At 38.0% G+C, this 20235-nt stretch overlaps 1 protein-coding gene across 3 annotated transcripts; it reads right to left on the minus strand.

Moving 5' to 3' along the window:
• Positions 1 to 5174: 5174 nt before the first annotated feature.
• Positions 5175 to 20162, minus strand: SUB1 (SUB1 regulator of transcription). Of its 3 annotated transcripts, XR_012670980.1 has the most exons (6): positions 20067 to 20162; positions 18079 to 18151; positions 16321 to 16440; positions 10957 to 11065; positions 9382 to 9485; positions 5175 to 8638 (listed from the first exon to the last, which is right to left on the minus strand). XR_012670980.1 is itself a non-coding variant. In XM_075137381.1 (5 exons), the coding sequence occupies exons 2-5, from the start codon at positions 18148 to 18150 to the stop codon at positions 8559 to 8561; spliced, it is 381 nt and encodes a 126-aa protein (XP_074993482.1). In that variant the 5' UTR covers position 18151; positions 20067 to 20162; the 3' UTR covers positions 5175 to 8558. The 3 variants fall into 3 exon arrangements, 2 of the variants coding, with proteins under 2 accessions (XP_074993482.1, XP_074993483.1); XM_075137381.1 differs by lacking the exon at positions 9382 to 9485; XM_075137382.1 differs by lacking the exons at positions 9382 to 9485; positions 20067 to 20162 and adding an exon at positions 19038 to 19582.
• Positions 20163 to 20235: the final 73 nt, after the last annotated feature.

Consider the following 20235-nt stretch of genomic DNA (forward strand, 5'->3'; position numbering starts at 1 on the left):
AAAGTATCTAGGAGGTTTAGAAACACTTTCAGAGTGAAGGATTCCAATCCAATAATGCAGTGTTATTATAGGCCACACACACGTAGATTTCCAGTTCTTCTACAACAAACACTTGCAATGACCTTTCTACTCTACAACATCCAAGAAATCCAAGTGCATGGACTGAGACTTAGTACCTGTTGCAGGTGATTTATTAAGAGAAGTCATTGTTATGGGGTTAACTAAAAGGGTCTTATTAATGACTAAATGATGATCAAACTATAATTAAGCAATAATTGAATGGTAATTAAACAGTGATTTGACAATGATTTGACAATGACTTAAAAAATTATTTAGATGGCAGTTAAACACTCTGCTACTTACTGCACTTCCAATAATCAAGCTATAGCTGGAGATATATATCTAAAAAATGTCGCTAGCACACAACATACTTTTAGGCCGAATGTAAAGTGCCGCTTACCTCGCTGTAGATACCAGATGCCGGGTAAAGGGTCTCTCAGCCTCGAGGGGTAACCTTGAGAGGCGTCCCTGCTCAAGGGGGAGATCACCGCCGTGCAGCAGAGCTCAAAGGGCTCGGGGAGGCTACAGGCATTTATAGCATAAAGTGATGGACTCGTAGTCAAACCCCCCTCCTCCAGTGTTTGCGCAGGTGTGCAGCTGTGGCAGTGTTAGTTTTGTCTAGTCCCCGCTCGGGCTGGTGCTGTTATCTCCTGATAAGACATGGCCTGGGCTCCTTGGTCCCTGAGAAGACGCAGCCAAGCACGGTTCCCACGGTTTGCGCGGCAGGGCTGGTATCGCCAGGCTGCTGGTCGGTGATGCCTGACCAAAGCACTGCTCACTCAGAGAGGGGGCATCCGTCACAGTACCTTTCACAAACTTACAGGATACACATATGCTGCACGAATCTATACTGAATTATTACTGAACTATTGTTGCCAGCACAGAACTTGCATTTAGTAGCCACTTACATAGAGATTTGCCTGAATATTTGTTAGAGAAAATATGGCAATTATTAAGAAGTAATTACTGAGGTTTACCCAGGAAAAAAAAAAATAATCTCACTTTTCTGAAATATTACATACATTGTTGAAGATTTACCAACAGATTGTCAAACTGTTTTATAGGAAGGTTTTCAATTCAGATCTTGTATACTTTTAATGTGAAAAGCAGTGATATGAGTTATTTTATTGCACTTCTTTACACCTTCCATAGATGTTACATTCAAAAGATCCAAATGAAAAAAAGATGTGCTTGGCAACAGAACAGTATGACCTCACCTTGCACCAGGACTCCCACCCTAAATGCTCTACCAATCGATGATGCCTATGGAAGTACATTAGCAACGACTCAAGCAGAAATGTAACCAATTGCAAAACAGAACTGTAAATTATCTAATCTAGTATCAATTCCAGAATTATGAATTTCTTGACCATGTGCTAATCTCAATCCTCTTGAAGACAAAACCACAAAAAATAGAAAGTTTAATCAATAAAGCTCAGTACCCATCCAAATTTGACTTCAATAGAATAAATCACCAAAACCTCTAAAAACTCAGTTGTGCCCTTCATTAATACAGCAGACTGCTAATACTAAGGCTTTGAGGCAATACTGACCTAAAGCAGATCAAATTCATTGCCCAAAGTACACAGCAGCCTCTTTGCCCAAGAACTTCCACACAAGAAGTAAACAGGTCTCTTCCTTCAGCCAAGGATGCAACCTCCACCTGTGGAAGGCTCCAAACTTCTCACAAAGCCTCATACAAATTTATCTATTCAGTTAAGATGAACACTTAAGTATCAAAAGCACAAATAAAAACACTTAAAAACTATATATTGGCATAGATTCAATTAGCTTTAAAGCTTTTATGGTGCTAAACATAATGTGTATCTAGGCAGATTTCTTTTAAAAAAAATCATTGCTGTAATTTTTTCAAAAATACTGCATAAAAAAAAGGGCACGCCTGATGAACTCATGTTTTAACAGAAGCAGTTGCAAATTTAAGCTTAGCAGGTTTTAACAGTTTTGGGTTTAGTTTTTACCTTCAAAATGAGAAAAATACTGTTTCTGGAACATGTCTTGATAAAGTTCAGAAAATAACTCAATTCTTTAACTGCACATTTTCCTCTCCTCACCTTTTCACATGGCATATCACAAGCTTGCAATTTTGTACTCCTGACAGACACCTCTATCTCTTTTCAACAGTTGCTCAGACTACAGAGCAAACAGTCTCAGCCAGATAACAATCTAGGAATCTTACAAAATCTAGTAAGAAATGCATCCAAGCATGACCTTTGCAAGTTCATTTTCAAAAGCTGCAACTAGAACATGTTAAAAATAAGGAGTTGCAAAACTCCTTAATGATCATAGGAAAAAAATCATTTCAGTTTCCTGCAAAACAGTGCCACAAAATTAAAATACTAGGGCATGAATAAATTTATAGGGGGAGCAGGGGAAATACCTAGATAACTTCTTTACAAAAAATTGTTCCCAAACATTTTAACAGATAAGCCACAAACATTTGCCACAGGTTACTAAAAAATTGTCTTGATACATGAAAGGCACATTACTATGGAATAGTAATATAATAGATGCTGTATGAAAACAAGAATAATATATGCACTTTCCCCACACAGTCTTAGAGGACTGAGTCAGAGTAAATCAGGCCAACTAGTTCTCCTACTGCTGAAACAGGACTACACAACATACACCGACAGATCTCAAAAAAAAAAAAAAAAAGGATAAAAAAAGTAGGATATATGTAGGGATAAGCACACTGCAAATTAATATTGTTCAAAGGTTTCTTTGAACAGACAGGAGCGCGGTCTTTACATCATCATAAATGCTCCCCATGTCCTACATGGCGCTTTAGGAACTTTTCAGGCTACCCAAGCAACTGAGTTTTCTTTCCATTAACCAAACCATTCCAATTACAAATACCCAAGCTTATGGCACCAGGTGATAACTCTATTCATTTTACCCCAGGAACTGTCTCATTGTGGTACTTTCCAAGTTGTTAATAATCACTTCAGGGGAAAAAGCACTTGTCCAGTACTTTCATTGCAAACAATAATCCAAGCTATGGAAGAAAATTACTTCCTTCGGGAAGTATGCATATTAGCAAGAATAATCCAATTATTTTAAGTATACTTTATCACAATGCTAAAAAAAAATATATAAAGACATATGACCATTAATTGGCCTGTATCAGCAATAGCAGCTGTATCGGCCAACTATCATTAGGATCCAATCATTAAGATATTCCTTGTCTTGTAACGTGATAACATGAGTGTAGCCAGAGATGCTTGTGTTCCAAGAGGTGGAAGGATGCTTTCAGTCAGAATACAAATAATAGAGGAAATGCAAAGGGAGCTGCAGGTCTCAATAAGGGATGGCAAATGGAAAGCAGAGGAAACAGCAGAGCCATTTCACATTGAGATAGCTAGCAAAAAGCTTCAAAGATTACATAAAATCAACACCACAAACAGACTGCAGAGTTTTATTGCTATATACCACCTAACTTTCAATTTCAAGTAGTTAATTGTTAGGGTCATGTCAATCTCAAGTTTGTTCTTAATATACAATATCATTCACCTCTCCCTCAGATATATTGTGCAATGATACTTTAGTGAATAGAACAATTTAGGTCTTTCTATTCCTAAGGCTGGGCTTTATTTTCAACAGCCTGAAAATTATTCTGACACATTAGCCTATTAGTAAAAGCATAAAACATTTAAACTCTTAAGGTGTGAAACAGTTCTTCAGATAACAACGCAAGGACAAGGTTATGTAAAATCTTATCATTTCTTTACTTTAGCAGTTTTTATCTCATTACCTTCTGCCCAAGTGAACTGGTAACTAACAGTAGTCTACTAGGCATGCTGGCCAAGAAGGCATAAAATGCTTTTCTTATTTAGCCTTATCAAATACACCTAGAGATTTCCAAGAACAGTCTGTTCATTCCACCAACTTTGGAGTTTTACAGCAAGCTCCATTCACCTTTAGGATTGAAAGCCCACCTCCTTCCAAAGGATAATGTTTTTACAAACTTGAGTCCTCAACCCAACCTCAGTTCCTACCTCATTCGCCATCCTACCAATGACGAGTATATGGATTCACTGAAAGCGAAAAGGAAGTACAGTGAAAACCAAATCAAGCAGATCTTACAAAAAATTGTAAGATTTTTGTTAAATGAAGCACAATATCAAAGGAACAGCTGTCACCAACTTCTCAGCCTTTGAGTTATCCCCATGATTAATGGCACGTCCCTCTACTCACAAGACAGCAACATCCTGATAAACCATCACTAAGCCAAGGACCATTTATTTCAGTTCTTCAGCAGGTGTCTTCACACTTTCATGTAACAATATTGAGAGCAGGGGACACACAGGCTTGATTCACAATAGGAAAAACATTGCCCATCAGATGGCTCTTCCATACATAAGTCACCAGAGCTACAGTCAAAGATGAATCCTATAAGTGGATGGCAGTAAATGACAAATAGGTAGGACATGATGACACTCGGAGCCATTTCTTGCTTTTGAGCCACAGCAATTTCTGTTTCTGTGGCTATAAATTGCTAAACTAATCAAAATTACTTGAAGAAAAATCTGTTAGGTTCAAGGCTACGATCAGTTAATTCACTCCCTAAAAACCAGTCACAGCAAGCATGTAAAAAACAAATATCCTTCCTGAAGAAGCCCACACTAACCTAACTGACCAATGACAATAAATAGATGGGTGAGAAGCTTTTTTCTATCTAATCCATGGTTCCATTTATTGTCAGATCAAAAAGAAGCTCCACTGAAAAAGATAAAAGATAAAAAAGATTTTCTTAACAGTAGTGACTTATCAGGCACTTTCCTTCTGTGTGATGTGTGAAAGTGTGTTTATATCCGCTGCTTCCATATTTACATGACACTTGTTCTTCTATCATAGTGAAAAACCTCTATCCCTCCGGGCTACACAATCAATCCCCCACCCACAAACATGGACCAAGTATAAGATGATTAAGTTTTCAAATTTCCAAATTACAACAGTTGCAAGAAACAAACAGTAGTTTCCATAATAGTTTAAGAAAAAATAAGTTTCAGTGCAGCTAAATTTCTATTAAAAATAACACTATGTCAACAGAAGTCTTCATTTATTTCCAAGTGTTCAAATTGTTATTACACATATGCCATTTAACTATTTTTTATTTGAACATTAATGTAATTACAATTGGAGGGCTCATATTGCTCTCTCTGCAATAGATCTCACCAGAGCAAAACATGAAACATTCCACATGGTTAACAACATGACATTTGAGTTACCAGAATTACAATCATAACTTTTTTTGCTAACAGATCACATAAGTAGTACGTAACTGGGGCATTTCCTTTAACAGAAATATCAAACTTAGTACTGCATTTGTTTAATTTCAATATGAACATCTCTACGTAAGAGCAACATCGTACATGACAGTTTGATTTATCACACGTATGGTACTTTGGCAGCTCTAACTCTGATGCATTTTTCCTCCTACACTCCATAGAAGGTTTAATTTATAAAACATATTGCTAACATGCCCTGCATAAACATCAAGAATCAAATGCATCTTTCTTTTGCCACTTCAGTGGGAAAGGGACCAGTGTTTTTATCTCATATTACACAGCCTTTTCATACACGCACAATTTTCTTCCATGGACACTTCTACATGTACCCTAACTACCATTTTGTCTGCAAGAAAATAATCTTTATTAAAAAAAAAAAAAAAAAAATCAAAATTTTCTTCTCAAATTAGAAGACCTACAGCCGTAGGCAATTACATGACAAATCACCACCAACTACTTATCTCAAAATAACATTGAATGTGTCAAATTTTTACCAAGTAACAAGCACATTTGAGGTGCAATGAATTCCCTCACAATTCAACTCATCCCATTTTGAGTTCATTTGTGAAACTGACTGGTTTATTCAGTTACCTTTTTTGTAGGACATTCATGCAGATGTTAAGATTGGCTCAGGTAAAATACATGATATTTTATCATTATTACAGGCAGAAATGTAACTAGCAGATGGAAAACTATTTTTAAACACACAAGCTAAGCAAAATCAAGATGCCCCAAGTTTATCAAGTGAAACAGGATAAACAACTCCAGTAATTATCACCACAAATTCAGCAAGGGGGTTATCTGTAAGAGGAACTAATAGTTTTTGGTTAACAAATACTGATTTCTTTGAACACCTCCACCATCAGTTTCCACAAGAGAACTAATCACTGTATTAAAACTTTTTCACTTACTCCCCCCAACTGAATGAATTCAATTCTCCACCTTCCTGAATACAATTATATTCTACTTTGATACACAACTGCCAGTCAATGACCTACTCCCACAGTAATCCAAGTGAGGACAATGTTCCCTCTAATGTAATCATGCACTTTAAAGTAGCCACATGAAAGTTTTGAGGTAAAATGGGTGAAACCTGGTTGCAAAATTTCAAACTTAAAGGAAAAAAATCATATATACATACCGCAAATAAAAACCACCTAGAACCTGTCAATAGTGATCTGAAGCAATTTATTTCATTCACTCATCTGTGAAATTTTAGCAGATATTCCATATTTATTCTATTTGGTCCAAATATCCCTACATGCCTTTAAGAATCACTCAAAAAAGAATGTTGTGCCCAAAAATGCATCTGCTACCGCAACACATCTCTTCACCCTTTTATTCAGAAGTTCTCAAAAACTCAGATTTCCTGAGCTATACAAAACCAGATTTTAACTTTATTTGTAATATGTCAACAATCGGCAGGTTAACAAGACGGTGGAGGTATCTGACATAACATTTAAATTAAGTAATATGTATTTAATTTGATGAAGTCACCCTTCCTCACTCTTCAATACCTATTTATAATGAATTAAAGACTCTGCAGCACAGGAACAGTCTGTGTATGGCACTTCCATGCATGTCTGCAATATAAACAATTATATTAAGATATTCCAAAATTAAACATCCTGTTTATCTATACAAAATTTAAAAAATACATTAAGCTTAACATCAAATGGGAAAATTACAGCCAAACCAATTAAGTTGTACATTCACTACATAGTCTTGAAATGTCAATTTTCATGAAGTTGTTTCATCTTCTTCCTTCAATTAACTGAGTTAAGTCAGAAAATGAACTCTGCTCCAACTCCACTAACGTACATTTCTTCCCTGTAGTTATTATGTGTCAGCTAACTTTGATCTTCCACCGTTAACTTTCGTACTTGCGTGCCCCTTATCTCTCCGAGTTCTACACAAACATCATATTCTCCCTTCTTCATTCCATTGTTCGTGACACTACCAAGAAGCCCTTCAACTGGGGTAGCATCTAGTCTAACAGAGCTTCCACTGGACAGAAGCTTCTCTTACCAGAATAGTGCAACGGCTGACAAGCGAAGTTCGCTGCAGTCACGATCCACTATGCACCAGTGCTTCACTTAAGCGCTAAGTATCTTCTGTACAAGAGATAAAACAGCTGTGCACAGGTAAGCCACACAAAGCAAGCCAAGTTAAGTGGTTTGGGCGGTGTGGACAGGGCAGAAGCATGATAGCCAGACATTTTGGCTGAAGTAATTTTAACCCTGTTTGACTGTTTAACCTGTGTTACAGCCTAGTTTAAGCATCATTGTTTACGCAATACTCTCAAACAAACAAAAGCCCTATAACGACAGGTCAACTATTCTTTTCTATAGAATAACTAGTTAGTACATGTTCAAGAACGAATTTAATGCAAAGCTTGAAGAGGTTACCTAACCAAAAACCACATTTGGAGCTTTTAAATACTATCTTACTCTGAGGTATATGTCTATTACTGTAAAAGTTTATGCATCACATAAATCTAGGGTCCAAGAAAAAAGGCCTATTGTATCTTCTAAGTCAAGCAACCTATAGAAAAATGGGAAGAAATAGCATGTGGCTTGTGTTCAAGTGTTATTGTTTAGCATTATACTTCATGCAAGTAATGCAAAAAAGTCTATATACTCAGGACTGTTTACATCTGAATAAATAGGGTAAATTAGCAAATACAGTATTTAAAATTATCTACAAAAATGTGTTTTACCAAGTATTCACTGTTTGTATCAAGTCTTAAAGCAGAAAGCTGTCAGGGCAATACCAAAGAGTATGAAATAAAAGAAAAAAAATTAAATGGAGACATTTTAAGACATCTCCTCAGAAAACAAATTCGTATTAACTAAACTGAAACTAAAGCAAAGACTAAAGCTATTAGGTGGCCTTATCAGTAAACACCTTCAATCAAAAGGCCATAAACAAGTATGCTTTACATACTATTTGATTTGTTTATTTTACACCATGAAGTGAAAGCAACACATTTCCTTTCAGTAAAGTATACACAAATAGCCTCACTCAGAATACACTTTTAATGCACATAAAAAAAGTATTCATCTTACAAATCGTTTTGCAATCCAAATATACAATAGCTTGGAAAACAATATTTTAGAAAACAAAAGCCAATGTAAAAAGACCGCTTAAAACAACTAAAATGATAAAAGTTTCTGTATGGCTCTGTCTTTACAGTTTTCTTACTGCATCATCAATATCAGAAATCTGTTCCTTCAGCTGGTTCCACTGTTCTGGATTTAAAGAAATACCTGAAATGCATTAAAAATAAACACTTAAGACAAAAAGAAAATTGTGGTGCAGGATCTTGCACAATTACTATCAAGGCTGGTTTCATGCAGAAAGTCTACGTTGTAACTATCAATGCTTGAGCTACTTCAACAACCACCTCAGTTACAAAGTGAAACTACTCATTTGGAAAACTTCAGTTTAACTTTAGACTTCATCTTATCTCTGGACAAGTTCAAATTACAAAGAAAATGAATACAGTGTAACAAATTCATTCACAAGTGTTACGCTAAACACAGGAAGGGAAATAAAGCCTTGGCCTTGATAGAAGGCAGCACAAAAGCCCTAAGTGAGATGTTGGAAATCATTCATATTCCTGTTGGTTCCTAAAAGCCATACCTCTGTGGACTCAACTTGTATGCCTTGTTAAAGTTTTTTTCCTCCTGTTTCTAAAAGCACTGTAAATAACACATACTGTAAGTGTTAATAACAATAACAACACATACTATTTTGGAGAGACTCTATTCCACTCCCTAGCAGTCACAAACCAACATGGAAGCTATTTTTTCACTTCAAGTTCACTATAGTTTCTAGTGACATTCAATCAGTAATAATTCGGTGCCCCACAACCCACCTCCTCAGTTCTAAATTTGTACTTCCTCAAGCTCAAGTCCAGGCACATGTTTCCTTTGTGCTTTAGTCTCCTCATTCTTCCCCTACAACCTCTATGCCAACTCTATGCTAAAGTACAGACTCACAGGCCTACCTCTCATACTCTCTACAGTCAGGCTCTTCTACTATTTACCCCCACTCTCGCCCCTCAGTGACCAGGCTTCCTTCATTGCTTTCTCCCTGTAGGTGGAGCAGGACCTGAAAACAGGTGAAACTTTGAATTCCATTTTTGGGGCTCATCGCCTTTTTTTTCTTCTACCATCACTGTCTTACCAGAGCACCACCATAATTTTGAGCGGCGAGCAGTCTGCATGGGGCTACTCTAAGCAGTTTTTCCACCAGTTTTTAGAGGGCAGGTTTCTTTTGAAAAGTTAGGTAACCATTATTAGGGGACCAAATGTCATCAAGATGTCCCTGAACCACACACCAGATGAACTGCACACAGGTCAGACCTGCTGTCTGAAGCAACCTGACACAGTAACTTAAACTGTTGGATTTTTTTTTTCTGTTTTTTTATTCCACAATTTCAACTGCCTATACTGTTTTTTAGGATAGCTAGATAAGCGGCTCCTGTGTCAACGGAACATTAAATTCACGTACTGTATCAGATTATTATTAATTTCATCCTAATAAAATTCAAATCTTTTTGCCACATTGATAAACATTTCTGTCTACATCATGTAATTTTTATCACTTGGCCTACCCATCAAATCTCATTGTAGTTTGCCACTCAAACTGCATATACTTTTGATTTCCACCTCAAAACACAGCAGGTTAAAGTCCTTAGAAGTTACAGCAATCTTTTTTGTTAAGTAGCAAAGAATGTAGCAAACCTTATGCTGACTGTACGATAAATGCCTCCAATCTCCAGGGCAGAATGTTTCATACTTACCTCTTTCCTTGGCACAATATGAAAACCAATTAAGAGTAGGCTTTTCTAACAGAAGCAACAGGACATTAAGCAAAGCACTACTGCTGCAACTACCCTCACATCCTCATCTTGCTGGCAGCAAAGTTCTGAAAATGATTCCGTGGAGGCAGGAAAGCAGGTATGGGAGTAGCAATTAAAGGTACAATGCCTTATGCTGTGCTGCAAATTAGAAGCACAGTACCAAAACTTGAAGATCTAAGGTATTTTCACCTCAACTAAAATCTTGACATATTTTTTCCAAAATTAGTCACATTAAATGTTTTAATTATTTTAACTCAAAATTTGTCAGAAATTGAAGGACATAATTCTTTTAAAGAAATTAACATCTTACCACAAATGAGTAAGTTAAATCTTTTCAGTGAATTTTGAAATAAGAAATCCAATTGTAATAAAAGAAAGAAATTGCATTGATTAAGTTAATCAGTATGGGCAAAAAAAAAAGTATGGCTATGTTCATAACTCCCATACCAAATTTGCTTGTATTTGATACCTTGTTTTCCATAAATCATGGAGGATCCATTTAGGAAAACAGACTCAGACCAATGAACCCACTTTGTTTATACAAAATACAAGATACAGATAAAACTAATTATTTGTTAAAATATAAATTATAAAAAACTAAAAATATTACTCTAAAAATATAATGTAGCACTGAAGAATAACAATATGATACGCAAAGTTCTCCAGCAAACTGCAGACAACATTTTAAATGCAAAATAACATGAAGCAGAACAATACCTTTTCTGCCAGGCTTCATTTCACCTTCTTGATCCATCCAATATTCTCTAATATCAATTAAGACTTTCCCTTTAAAGTCACGAACACTGACATACCTCATTTTGCCAATCTGCCAAAACACATATAAGGGTCTTTTAGGTATTTTACATATTACAGCATTCACTTTTCCCAGCAGTATCAGACTCGGACATGTGACATTGCACACTGCAGCTTATTTTAGACACCAGAGAAACAACTAGATCAAAAGCTTAATCCAGAGTAGTCAGTAGGCTAATAAGTAATGACAATATAAATGGATGAACGACTTAAAATGAGTTGAGCATTCAATGCTCAATGCAGAAGTAGCTCTCCTAGAATAAAAATACCTATAACTCTTAACATGCTTACTTCTTACAACAGCCACTAATTTACTGTTTTCTGAAATAAAATTTTGCCTCTGTTATAACCATCTTGGTTTGCAGTAGTTGTAAACAAACAGGGAAGGAGGGAGCTCTACTCCCAAATCTAAATTTTAGTCCATTCCGTATGTACAGAAAGCAGATATTCACATGAGATAAAAAACCTCTAGAAATTGTGGGGTTTTTTTCTTTTTTTAAATACAGTAAATACAGACGGAAATGAAAGTTAGCCACCAACTATGCTGCTCCCATGCCAGCTCCCAAGTCGTCATGGCACTTCATTGGAACTGTGGTTAAAAGACTACCTCACTGTACCAGGTGTTTAAAAAAAACATTTAAATCCTTTAAGTTTACCAGCATGTAACATAGAACGAAATTATTTTAGTATTCCATAATTTCTGCACCACAGTGGCTTAAATGAATTATGAGGGTGCTTTTTTGGGGGGGGTTGGGGGGAGCGTGGGGGAAGGGAAGGAGTCACGCTGACAACTACGCATTACACTATACAAAGATCTTTCCAAATTTGATAAAAACTTTTTGTTCACATAAATTCAAAGTATAACGTGAATTTGAGAATCTTAGATGATAAAACCACAATCAAGTACAATTCATGTAAGAAATTCTTAGAATTCTGTATGCACCTTCTGGATGCACTTTTTGAAGAAAGAACACATTCTGAAGCAAACAATTTTAAAATAGAATATTCCTTCCTGATAAAACATTAACTTTAGTTTTCAACTTCCTTAGTTTATGCATCTTGCATTTTGATACAATTTAACAAGGGCCCAGACAGATCTTACTAGCATTAAGTCTGACCAGAAAGGTTGAACAACTTTCCAATCAACTAAAATCATCCACAGATGTTTAAGTCACAAGCTGTTATTTCACAAAATAGATATAATCAAGAATGCTTTATGTTTACTTAATTTTTCTTTTTATGCAGATCATGCTAAATTAACTCTAAAATTAATTTTAAAACAATTAAGACATCTTTAGATACTGTAAGCCTGAAGCAGTTTTCCTACTTCAAAGCATCCTTTAAAATGAACAAGACATTACAGTTTATAAGATAGTACTTTTGATTGACTTATTAAATACTTTCACAGTACTACAAAGTTAACATCCGAAAATAAGGTATGATGTCATGGTAGCTTAGTTCTTTCAGACCAAACTTGCTACCCAGGTCCGTCAGCACTGCTGGCAAAGAATATCCCAAATAGCCTACATGAACAATATTTCTTGGGTTTACCCTTCAACACTCCAGTGATTTTTGAGGTCACCTCTAAGAACAGCTTCAAGCAGTAATACTCCACAACACCTTTTTTCCCCAGGGCTATCAAAGAATATTAGTGCATTGCCAAGTAATTCCAGATTTGCTCTAAGAAATAAAATCTGATACAATATAGCAGATTACAGCTGCAAATACAGTAAGAGAGTTTAGGATTTGAGTTTTAAGGATAAGACTGTATGTCTTAATTCAAATACAGTAAGGCGAATAATGCAAAGTTCACATTCACTTAATCAGTAAGTCTACCTTAAATGGAAACACTTCTGTATGAAAATGCTGACATGAAGTTAGGTTTTACATCACCGTCTAGATTTCAGCCGAATGTTCACATGAAGTTTTGAATCTTTAGTTGAACTCTATGCAAAAGCTGCCACTGGTAAAAGCTTTAAATAGGTTTTTAAAGTACAGTTTCAATTAACATCTAAGGTTTATAACCTCAACCAAAATCTAGATTTAACTAAATTGATGTTTCTTGATGCTCAGTTACCCGCAATTCTGGCACAGATTCATTTCTGAACAATTCTTTTTTCACACAGCAGCCGATAGTCCTAGAATAATTTTGCTGATCTAAGACATCTTTGTATCTCTGTAACCACAGTAGTGTTCCAAGGGTTGTATTGATTTATAGCAGTGTAGTTACTGCAGTTCAACCTTCACAGACAAGTTCATATGCTTTTTATTAAATATTACAGCTCCTTAGATTATACTATTCTATTGAATTACCTAAATCAGAAGACATTAAAAGCATTATTTCCAGGTTTCCATTTCTTAGAATAAAATGCACTGAGCTGTGTCTTGGTTCCTTTCACAGCTGACTTCCTGTATGAGTTTCAGCAACCACCTTTTTCACCATTTTTCCTCCTATTTCCAGTTTGCCTTGATTAAACTGTACACACACTGCGGAAGCAGAAACAGCAAAAAAGCATCCTTCCTTCTTAGCTGATAACTATTATGTATACCATTAGAAGAAGCACAATGAAGAGTTCTGTAAACAGTGAGATCTGCAGCACAGCAAACTGATTGTGAAATGCATCGGTGACCACCCAAGTTTCAGAATTAATGTGCTAAACCAATCACCTTTCCGGAGCATCATAACCTTTTATATTTATCTACTTTCAGGAGCCTATGATAGATAAAGACATTACACTGGGAAACCAAAGAACTTATTTCTCACAAGTCAAAAAGCAAATATGACCCAAACTTTAAAAAAAAAAAAAAGGGGGGGAGGTGCGGTACAACACACAGACTGACTACTTTTGAAGTAACAATTTCAGTGAAATCGCCTGATCATGCGATGTGGTTCCACTCTGGGTAGTCACTAATACTGCACCCTGACAGCATTAGCAAACCTTATCCAAATCAGGCATAGGTAGATGACAGGATTTGTCAAACTAACCAAAGCACAGGATGCAGAGCTCACATTGGCTTGAAGCCATAGACAGGAATCTAATGTATCAACACTAACCCTTCCACATTAACATGAATAATGCTTGTCCTTAGGGCCTCTAGTAATACATCACAAATGGGAGTAAGATAAATTTCCGCACCCCAACTGCACCCAAATCCTTTAACAAATTCCAAAGCATACTAGGCTACCCATAAAACCTAAAAAGGCCAAGACATGGAAATAAATAAAATACATTTGTCTCTTACACTGAATTAATTCCCTTCTACTTACATTTATACTATTCTTCACAATTAGTTTCAAGAATACCATTACACGAATGTCAGTCTCAAACAAAAATAATAAAACGTCACAATGATCTCTGTATTAAGGGAAGCTGTATACCTTAAGAACACAGCCTGAAGGTGTAGAACAAGCCTCTAAGTTTCATACCCTTTGCTGCCACTCCCACACACAATACAGACACCACAGAATTTCTGACTATCCTATGAATCAGGTTTTACAGCCTGATTTCCACCAACTGAAGCCACGCATGTAAGTTATACTGCAAAGTCACCTGCACATCAGAGATCATTTTACTGCCATGGTAAAGCAGAAAGGAGAGTTTCTAGTATTACTAATAGTCCTAGAAAAAACAAAACCATACCTAAAAAATTAACACGCAACTAGATCTTCTAGCACGCTCTCCTGGAAAAGGCAGAGAGCGGGGAAGTATCCTCAGACCCACCGTGCTATTTCTACACTGAAACAGTTGCATCCTCGTTAACGCACCTAAGCTGATGTAGCATGAAAAAACTCACAATGCCTCACATAACAAATAAGCAATCTAAAAAAAATTTTGTTTTTGATTAACTAAAAGGCAGGCAGAGACTAAGACTGATGTTTTAGGTCAAGGTGATATTCAAATATTTGTTCTGTATTATATTCAACACTGGAAGAATCCTGTTCTTATCAGACTAATAGGAGTCCTCTACTGTCTGTTTTTAGTAACTTTTTATTATCTTAGGTCAAAAAGGTTGAAAGAAATCAGAGCACGCAAATACTTTTGCTTTTATTTGAAAGGGTTCGGGGTTTTTTGCATCAGAGGAGCATTAAAAATTTTAACAGGTTTCTCCAAGGCTGGAATTTCTGAACTTATTACAACCATAGCATAAAGCTTATACATAGGTTTTTTGAGTTCTAACTGCAGTTCACCTCAAAAGGTGTACAAGACACTATCTCATTCTTCCTACATGGTTCAAAGCATGCCCCAGCAGAACTAAAAATATTATATTCTTCCTTCAATGGAGAAAGTCCAGGCATTGCCTTCAACTGAAGCTCTCCCTCCCAACTATACATGAAGAGAAAAGTGAGAAGTGATACATTAAAAATAACTGCCCTGTATTACAGTATCAGTTAAGCAGGTCTTCTCTCTAGAAATTTTTTCCCCATATTACTTTGCACAGCTACAGCCCAAAACCATTTCTTTTGCCTTACTCAGTGTTGGGGTCATCTTATTAGGCACCTCTCCCATACCCTTTTGCAAACTTAAGAATCAAAGTCTCTAAGAATTTAAGTTCCTTTCCAGCCAGCTAGTCAGAGACATTTAATAAGTCTTGATCCACACCTCTAAAACAGGTAATTCTGAGCTACACAGCTTGCAGCACACACTGCTACTACCTCAGCTAACCCCAGGAACTGCAATACCCATTCACAAATGCGTCTTGCTACTGAAAAATGTACATTCATCCCACCTTAAAAACAAGGACAATGTCAAAAATTATCATCTTTCTGGATGTTCAGTGAGAAAAACCTACATCATGAAACAAAGGAAGAAGCAAAACTTATTCCAAGGCGCTGTCTCATAATATAGGAGCGACGTTGCCCTTGACCTAGTTAAATAGGAATGAAGAGTCCATACTTTGGTTTCCAAGTATCTTTCTTTCAAGAGCCCTGACTAAAAAAGATTTCCATGTAGACAGTCCTGATCTAATACTTACAGTATACTCATGGTAAGTGCTGTATTCACTGACAAAATGACTACCCAGAGTTACCATGGGCAAAGACATGCGGGTCAGATCAATTGCTACAACTCAGATTCCTTTACTCTGCTGAAAACTGACAACGCTTTTTCTGAGCATCTCATCTGCATGCTAGCATCGTAATCCCCTTTGGCCAAGGCTTCAGGAGACCCAGCACTATGCTGTCAAGATACTCAGATCACCTCATAAAATTTATACTGAATACGACGTAACATGTTACCTTAACCAAGCTCTAAGAGTCATCAATTTTACCTGAAACATATTCTCGTCTCTGTTACTGCTTTGCTTAGAAGAAGCTGCACCTTTTGAACTTTCACCAGTCTTTTGTTTCTTCACAGGCTTTTCTGGAGCTGCTTGCTTTTTCCGCTTTGCCTTGGAGCAAGAATAAAAAGAGAACAGCATGAACCACAACTCATTCTACAAGTTAGAGAAAAGTTTCCATTAGGTCACAAACTACTATTATGCAATGCACATTATCACCTTCTTTCTGTGAAGGCAGGAATCCAATACCGTACATTTAGACCGGAATTAAAAAAAAAAAATCTTCAAATGAGCCTAATTCTGTTCCCAGTGAAGTTTACCATAATACTTTGGCTTCAAAGAGAATCCTACTCTTTCTGCACAGTAATACTGTCGGTTCAGTAGTTTTCTGATGGAAAGTTTCAACTTCCTTTCCACTGAGTGCAACAAAAAATGCAGGACAGTTTACAACTCTTCTTAAAAAAAAACACAAAAAAACCTAGATGAGATAATGAAGAAAGGATTGGAAATCACCTCCATCAAAGTAATTTTTTTTTTAAATCAGCGTCCAATCTCTGTCCATAGCATGATAAATTTAACATGTTTTTAAAACATTCAAACAGTATCTTCTGCAAATCAGATTACCCGCAGATGCTACAAAGGTACTATTTCTACTCATGGTTACATAATAACCATGCCCGCCCCAAAAAAAGAATAATACAAAGATACCAAAAATTAGTCTCACCTGCTAGAATCATATTGTGGATAACCTCTTTTAAAGACAAAGAGTTCAAAAAAATATGGGAGGTTATAATAGGAAAAAAAACCACAACACTTTACTGCCCACTAAAGCAGACTGTTATGCTATATCTTTTCAGGAATACAGCTCTCTATCGAAAAAATAACCTGTTTTTCTCTATTAAGGTCTGACAGAACGCCTAACTTGCGAAGTGCAACCAAGTCACGTTTGAACCAATTCAGTAAAGCAGACCGAGTCTCTTCACATACTACATTAAAAGACTTGATGTCTGTGTTACAATGTAGCATTTCTTAAAAAGATAAATTCACTGGGTTTTTTTGGTTTTGTTCGTAATGACTGGTATATCTATACAGACTTATAAATTAAATAACTATTAAAAATAAATGGGAACACTCAATTTATACATTTAAAACAGTCAACATGTTAAAAATAATCAACTAAAAGACACTCAGGTTGGTTCAGCTTTTAAGTGAGAAACTAGCAGATGGTATTACAGTAAATATAAGAATCTGAAACAGAGAAAAAGAACACGCAAACAAGATAAGCAAGTGGCACACAGAGGACAGGGCAAGTGGAGGTTTTTGTTGTGGACAAATAATCCAGATATGAAAATGGGAGGCGGGCAGTGTTTGCCCCCAAAATTAGTCCAAATTCTTGCCACCAGGGGCAGCTTACACAGAAGCTTTCTATCACTTCTGCAGCAAACAATTCCAGGAAGCTTGCGGTTAGATATCTCATATGGACAACCCTGAAGAGAGCAAAATGCAACTTAGAGGAAAAAAGTATATTGCAAGACAAAAAGCGTTCTATCCACCCAAACCCTAATCTTGGGATATGTTTTTTTTATTGTTGTTGTAGCTGGTGGGAGAGACAGGGTAGGGTGTTTTGGGGTGTCTGCTAAATCATAGGGAATGACATGCACATTGTGACATAATGCTCACCTGATTCCTTAACCCCAGCCTGAAACATAAGAGTTAATACAGTAGTAATAAACTGCATATAATGTTCACCTTTTTGTCAACTTCACTATCTGAATCACTGGCAGATGAGCTTGAAGACACAAGTTCCTTCGACTTAGGCATTCTAGGAGGAGAAAAGTAACGTGAGAATACTATACAAGGAATACGTCCCATTACAGCTGGAAAGCCATCTTCAAACCTGTTTGCAAAGGTTCATTTTATTCAAAACCTTCCTGAAGGCTTTCCTGCCTTTTCATATAAGCTTTAATACACATTGTAGATGCATTCTCAAACACTCTTCCCTCTTATATCTCTTCCCCTTTTTGCTGCAACTGCATTAAATGCAGTGTTTTAGTTTCTAAACTGTTTACAAAGGGACAATTTTTCACCAGATATGGCAGAAACTATAACGTAAAAAATACAATACAATACTGTCCTCCAGTTGAATTCTTTGTACTACATTCACAAATATAAACTATTAAGGCCCTAGCATTATCTATACTCTTACATGGGCATTTTGCCCAGTTGGATTTGCAAGCAACATGCTGCATAATCGTCATACATGAAGCTAAAGTTCCCACAAATAACACAAAAGTCAGAAAAACACGTCAGTTACAATGAACTACAGTATCACATTTAATATTTCCACTGCAGCTTCAACACATCAGTCACTAGTCTATTCATTTGCCAGACAAGCTGACTTCCCTTGAATGCACGCTGCCAGGTGTGCTTCTGTATCTCTCTAGTATGCAAACATGTGGTTAGATATAGCAGTTGCATATCTTGCCTGCTACTAGAAACTCTTTGTAACAAATAAATAGCTCATTTGTTCTTTCAGGATAAAAATAAGCATCCCAAAGAGAAACTGTATAAAACAAACTACAGCTAGAAAAGACTAAGAAAAGATTAAACAAGCATATCTCAGGAAAGAAAAAGGAATAGCGGTGTTTTTAAACCGGCAGTGAAAAAAACATATGCAAATGAAAAAACGGAGTCTGAATAATGCTAACGGATCAACGTGGTTCTAAAGTAGGGTAAGTTCTGTCGTAACAGCTTGGAGCGCAGCAATGGAAGCTGTAGCACTGAAAATGAAACAGGATATGAGGAAGCACACATAAGCCACGCTGCAGGATGGAGGCAGAGGAGAGCTGGAATGGGACAATGTGAAAATAAGCACAGCGATGACATGAAATCGGGGAGCCGCACAAGAAAAGACCCATACGCGGGGGGCGCGGGCACCAGCAGGGGATAACCCCAGGGTCCGCATCAGGAGGAAGGAGTGACAATATGGAGGAAGGTAGGGGCGGAAACTAGAGGGAAAAGAAATGGGGGGTGGTAGGTGCCCCTCGGGAGAGGCTGGCTGGCAGGCAGACCGTGAGGAGACACCGAAGCACCGGTGAGAGCGAGGGCGGAATGAGACGGGCCAGACGAGGACGAGGAAGAGAGAGAGGAGAAAGACAAGCCAGGACGAGCTAGGAACACCAGGTAGGCGGATCCCAGCCGCCATTTTCCTCCCCTATTCCTCTTTTCCACGGCTCGTGTTGCCCCCCAGGGGAAAGGAGCGAGGGTCCGAATAGGGGGGCGCGGGCAAGGACGCCCTGGTCCTCCCGGGGCAGAGTGGCAGCAAGCGGGCTGCAGGTCACCGGCGGCGGCGAAGAGAAAAGGCAGGACAAAAAAAAAAGGGTCGGGGGTCGCCAGCGGGCAGGGTCGGATCCCGGCGCGGGGGGGACGGAGCCGGGCGGTTCCCCGCCGCCATTTTCTCCCTCAGTCAAATCCTCTTTGCCCCCCCAACATGGCAGCTTCTCCTCAACAGCGCCTCCTCCTCCCGCCCCAGGCCCGCTCCACAGCGGGGCATCCCTCCCGCAGGGCACAGCGGGCATTCGAGGAAAAGGGGAAGCCTCGCCACACGGCGAGGGCCAGCGCGCTTCCCCCACGCCGGCTGGGAGGGTCCGAGGCCTCGGCAGTCGGCGACGGGGGCGAGGGACGGAAAAAATGGCGGCGGCCCCGACGGGGTGCGAGGGGGGGACCCCAACACTCACGTCTTACTCCGCGCGGCTCCTCCGCACCACGAGAGAAACGGAAGTGACGCACGGCGGAATCCCCGCCCCTGCCCTGCACCACGTGGGAGGGGCGGGGGGAGGTGTTTAAAGGGGACGCGTGCAGTTGTTGCTTGTTCCCGCCCCGGTGAGGGGCTCGGGCGGGCGGCAG

This window comes from Calonectris borealis, chromosome Z (assembly GCF_964195595.1).
Source record: "Calonectris borealis chromosome Z, bCalBor7.hap1.2, whole genome shotgun sequence".
Taxonomy (NCBI): Eukaryota; Metazoa; Chordata; class Aves; order Procellariiformes; family Procellariidae; genus Calonectris; species Calonectris borealis.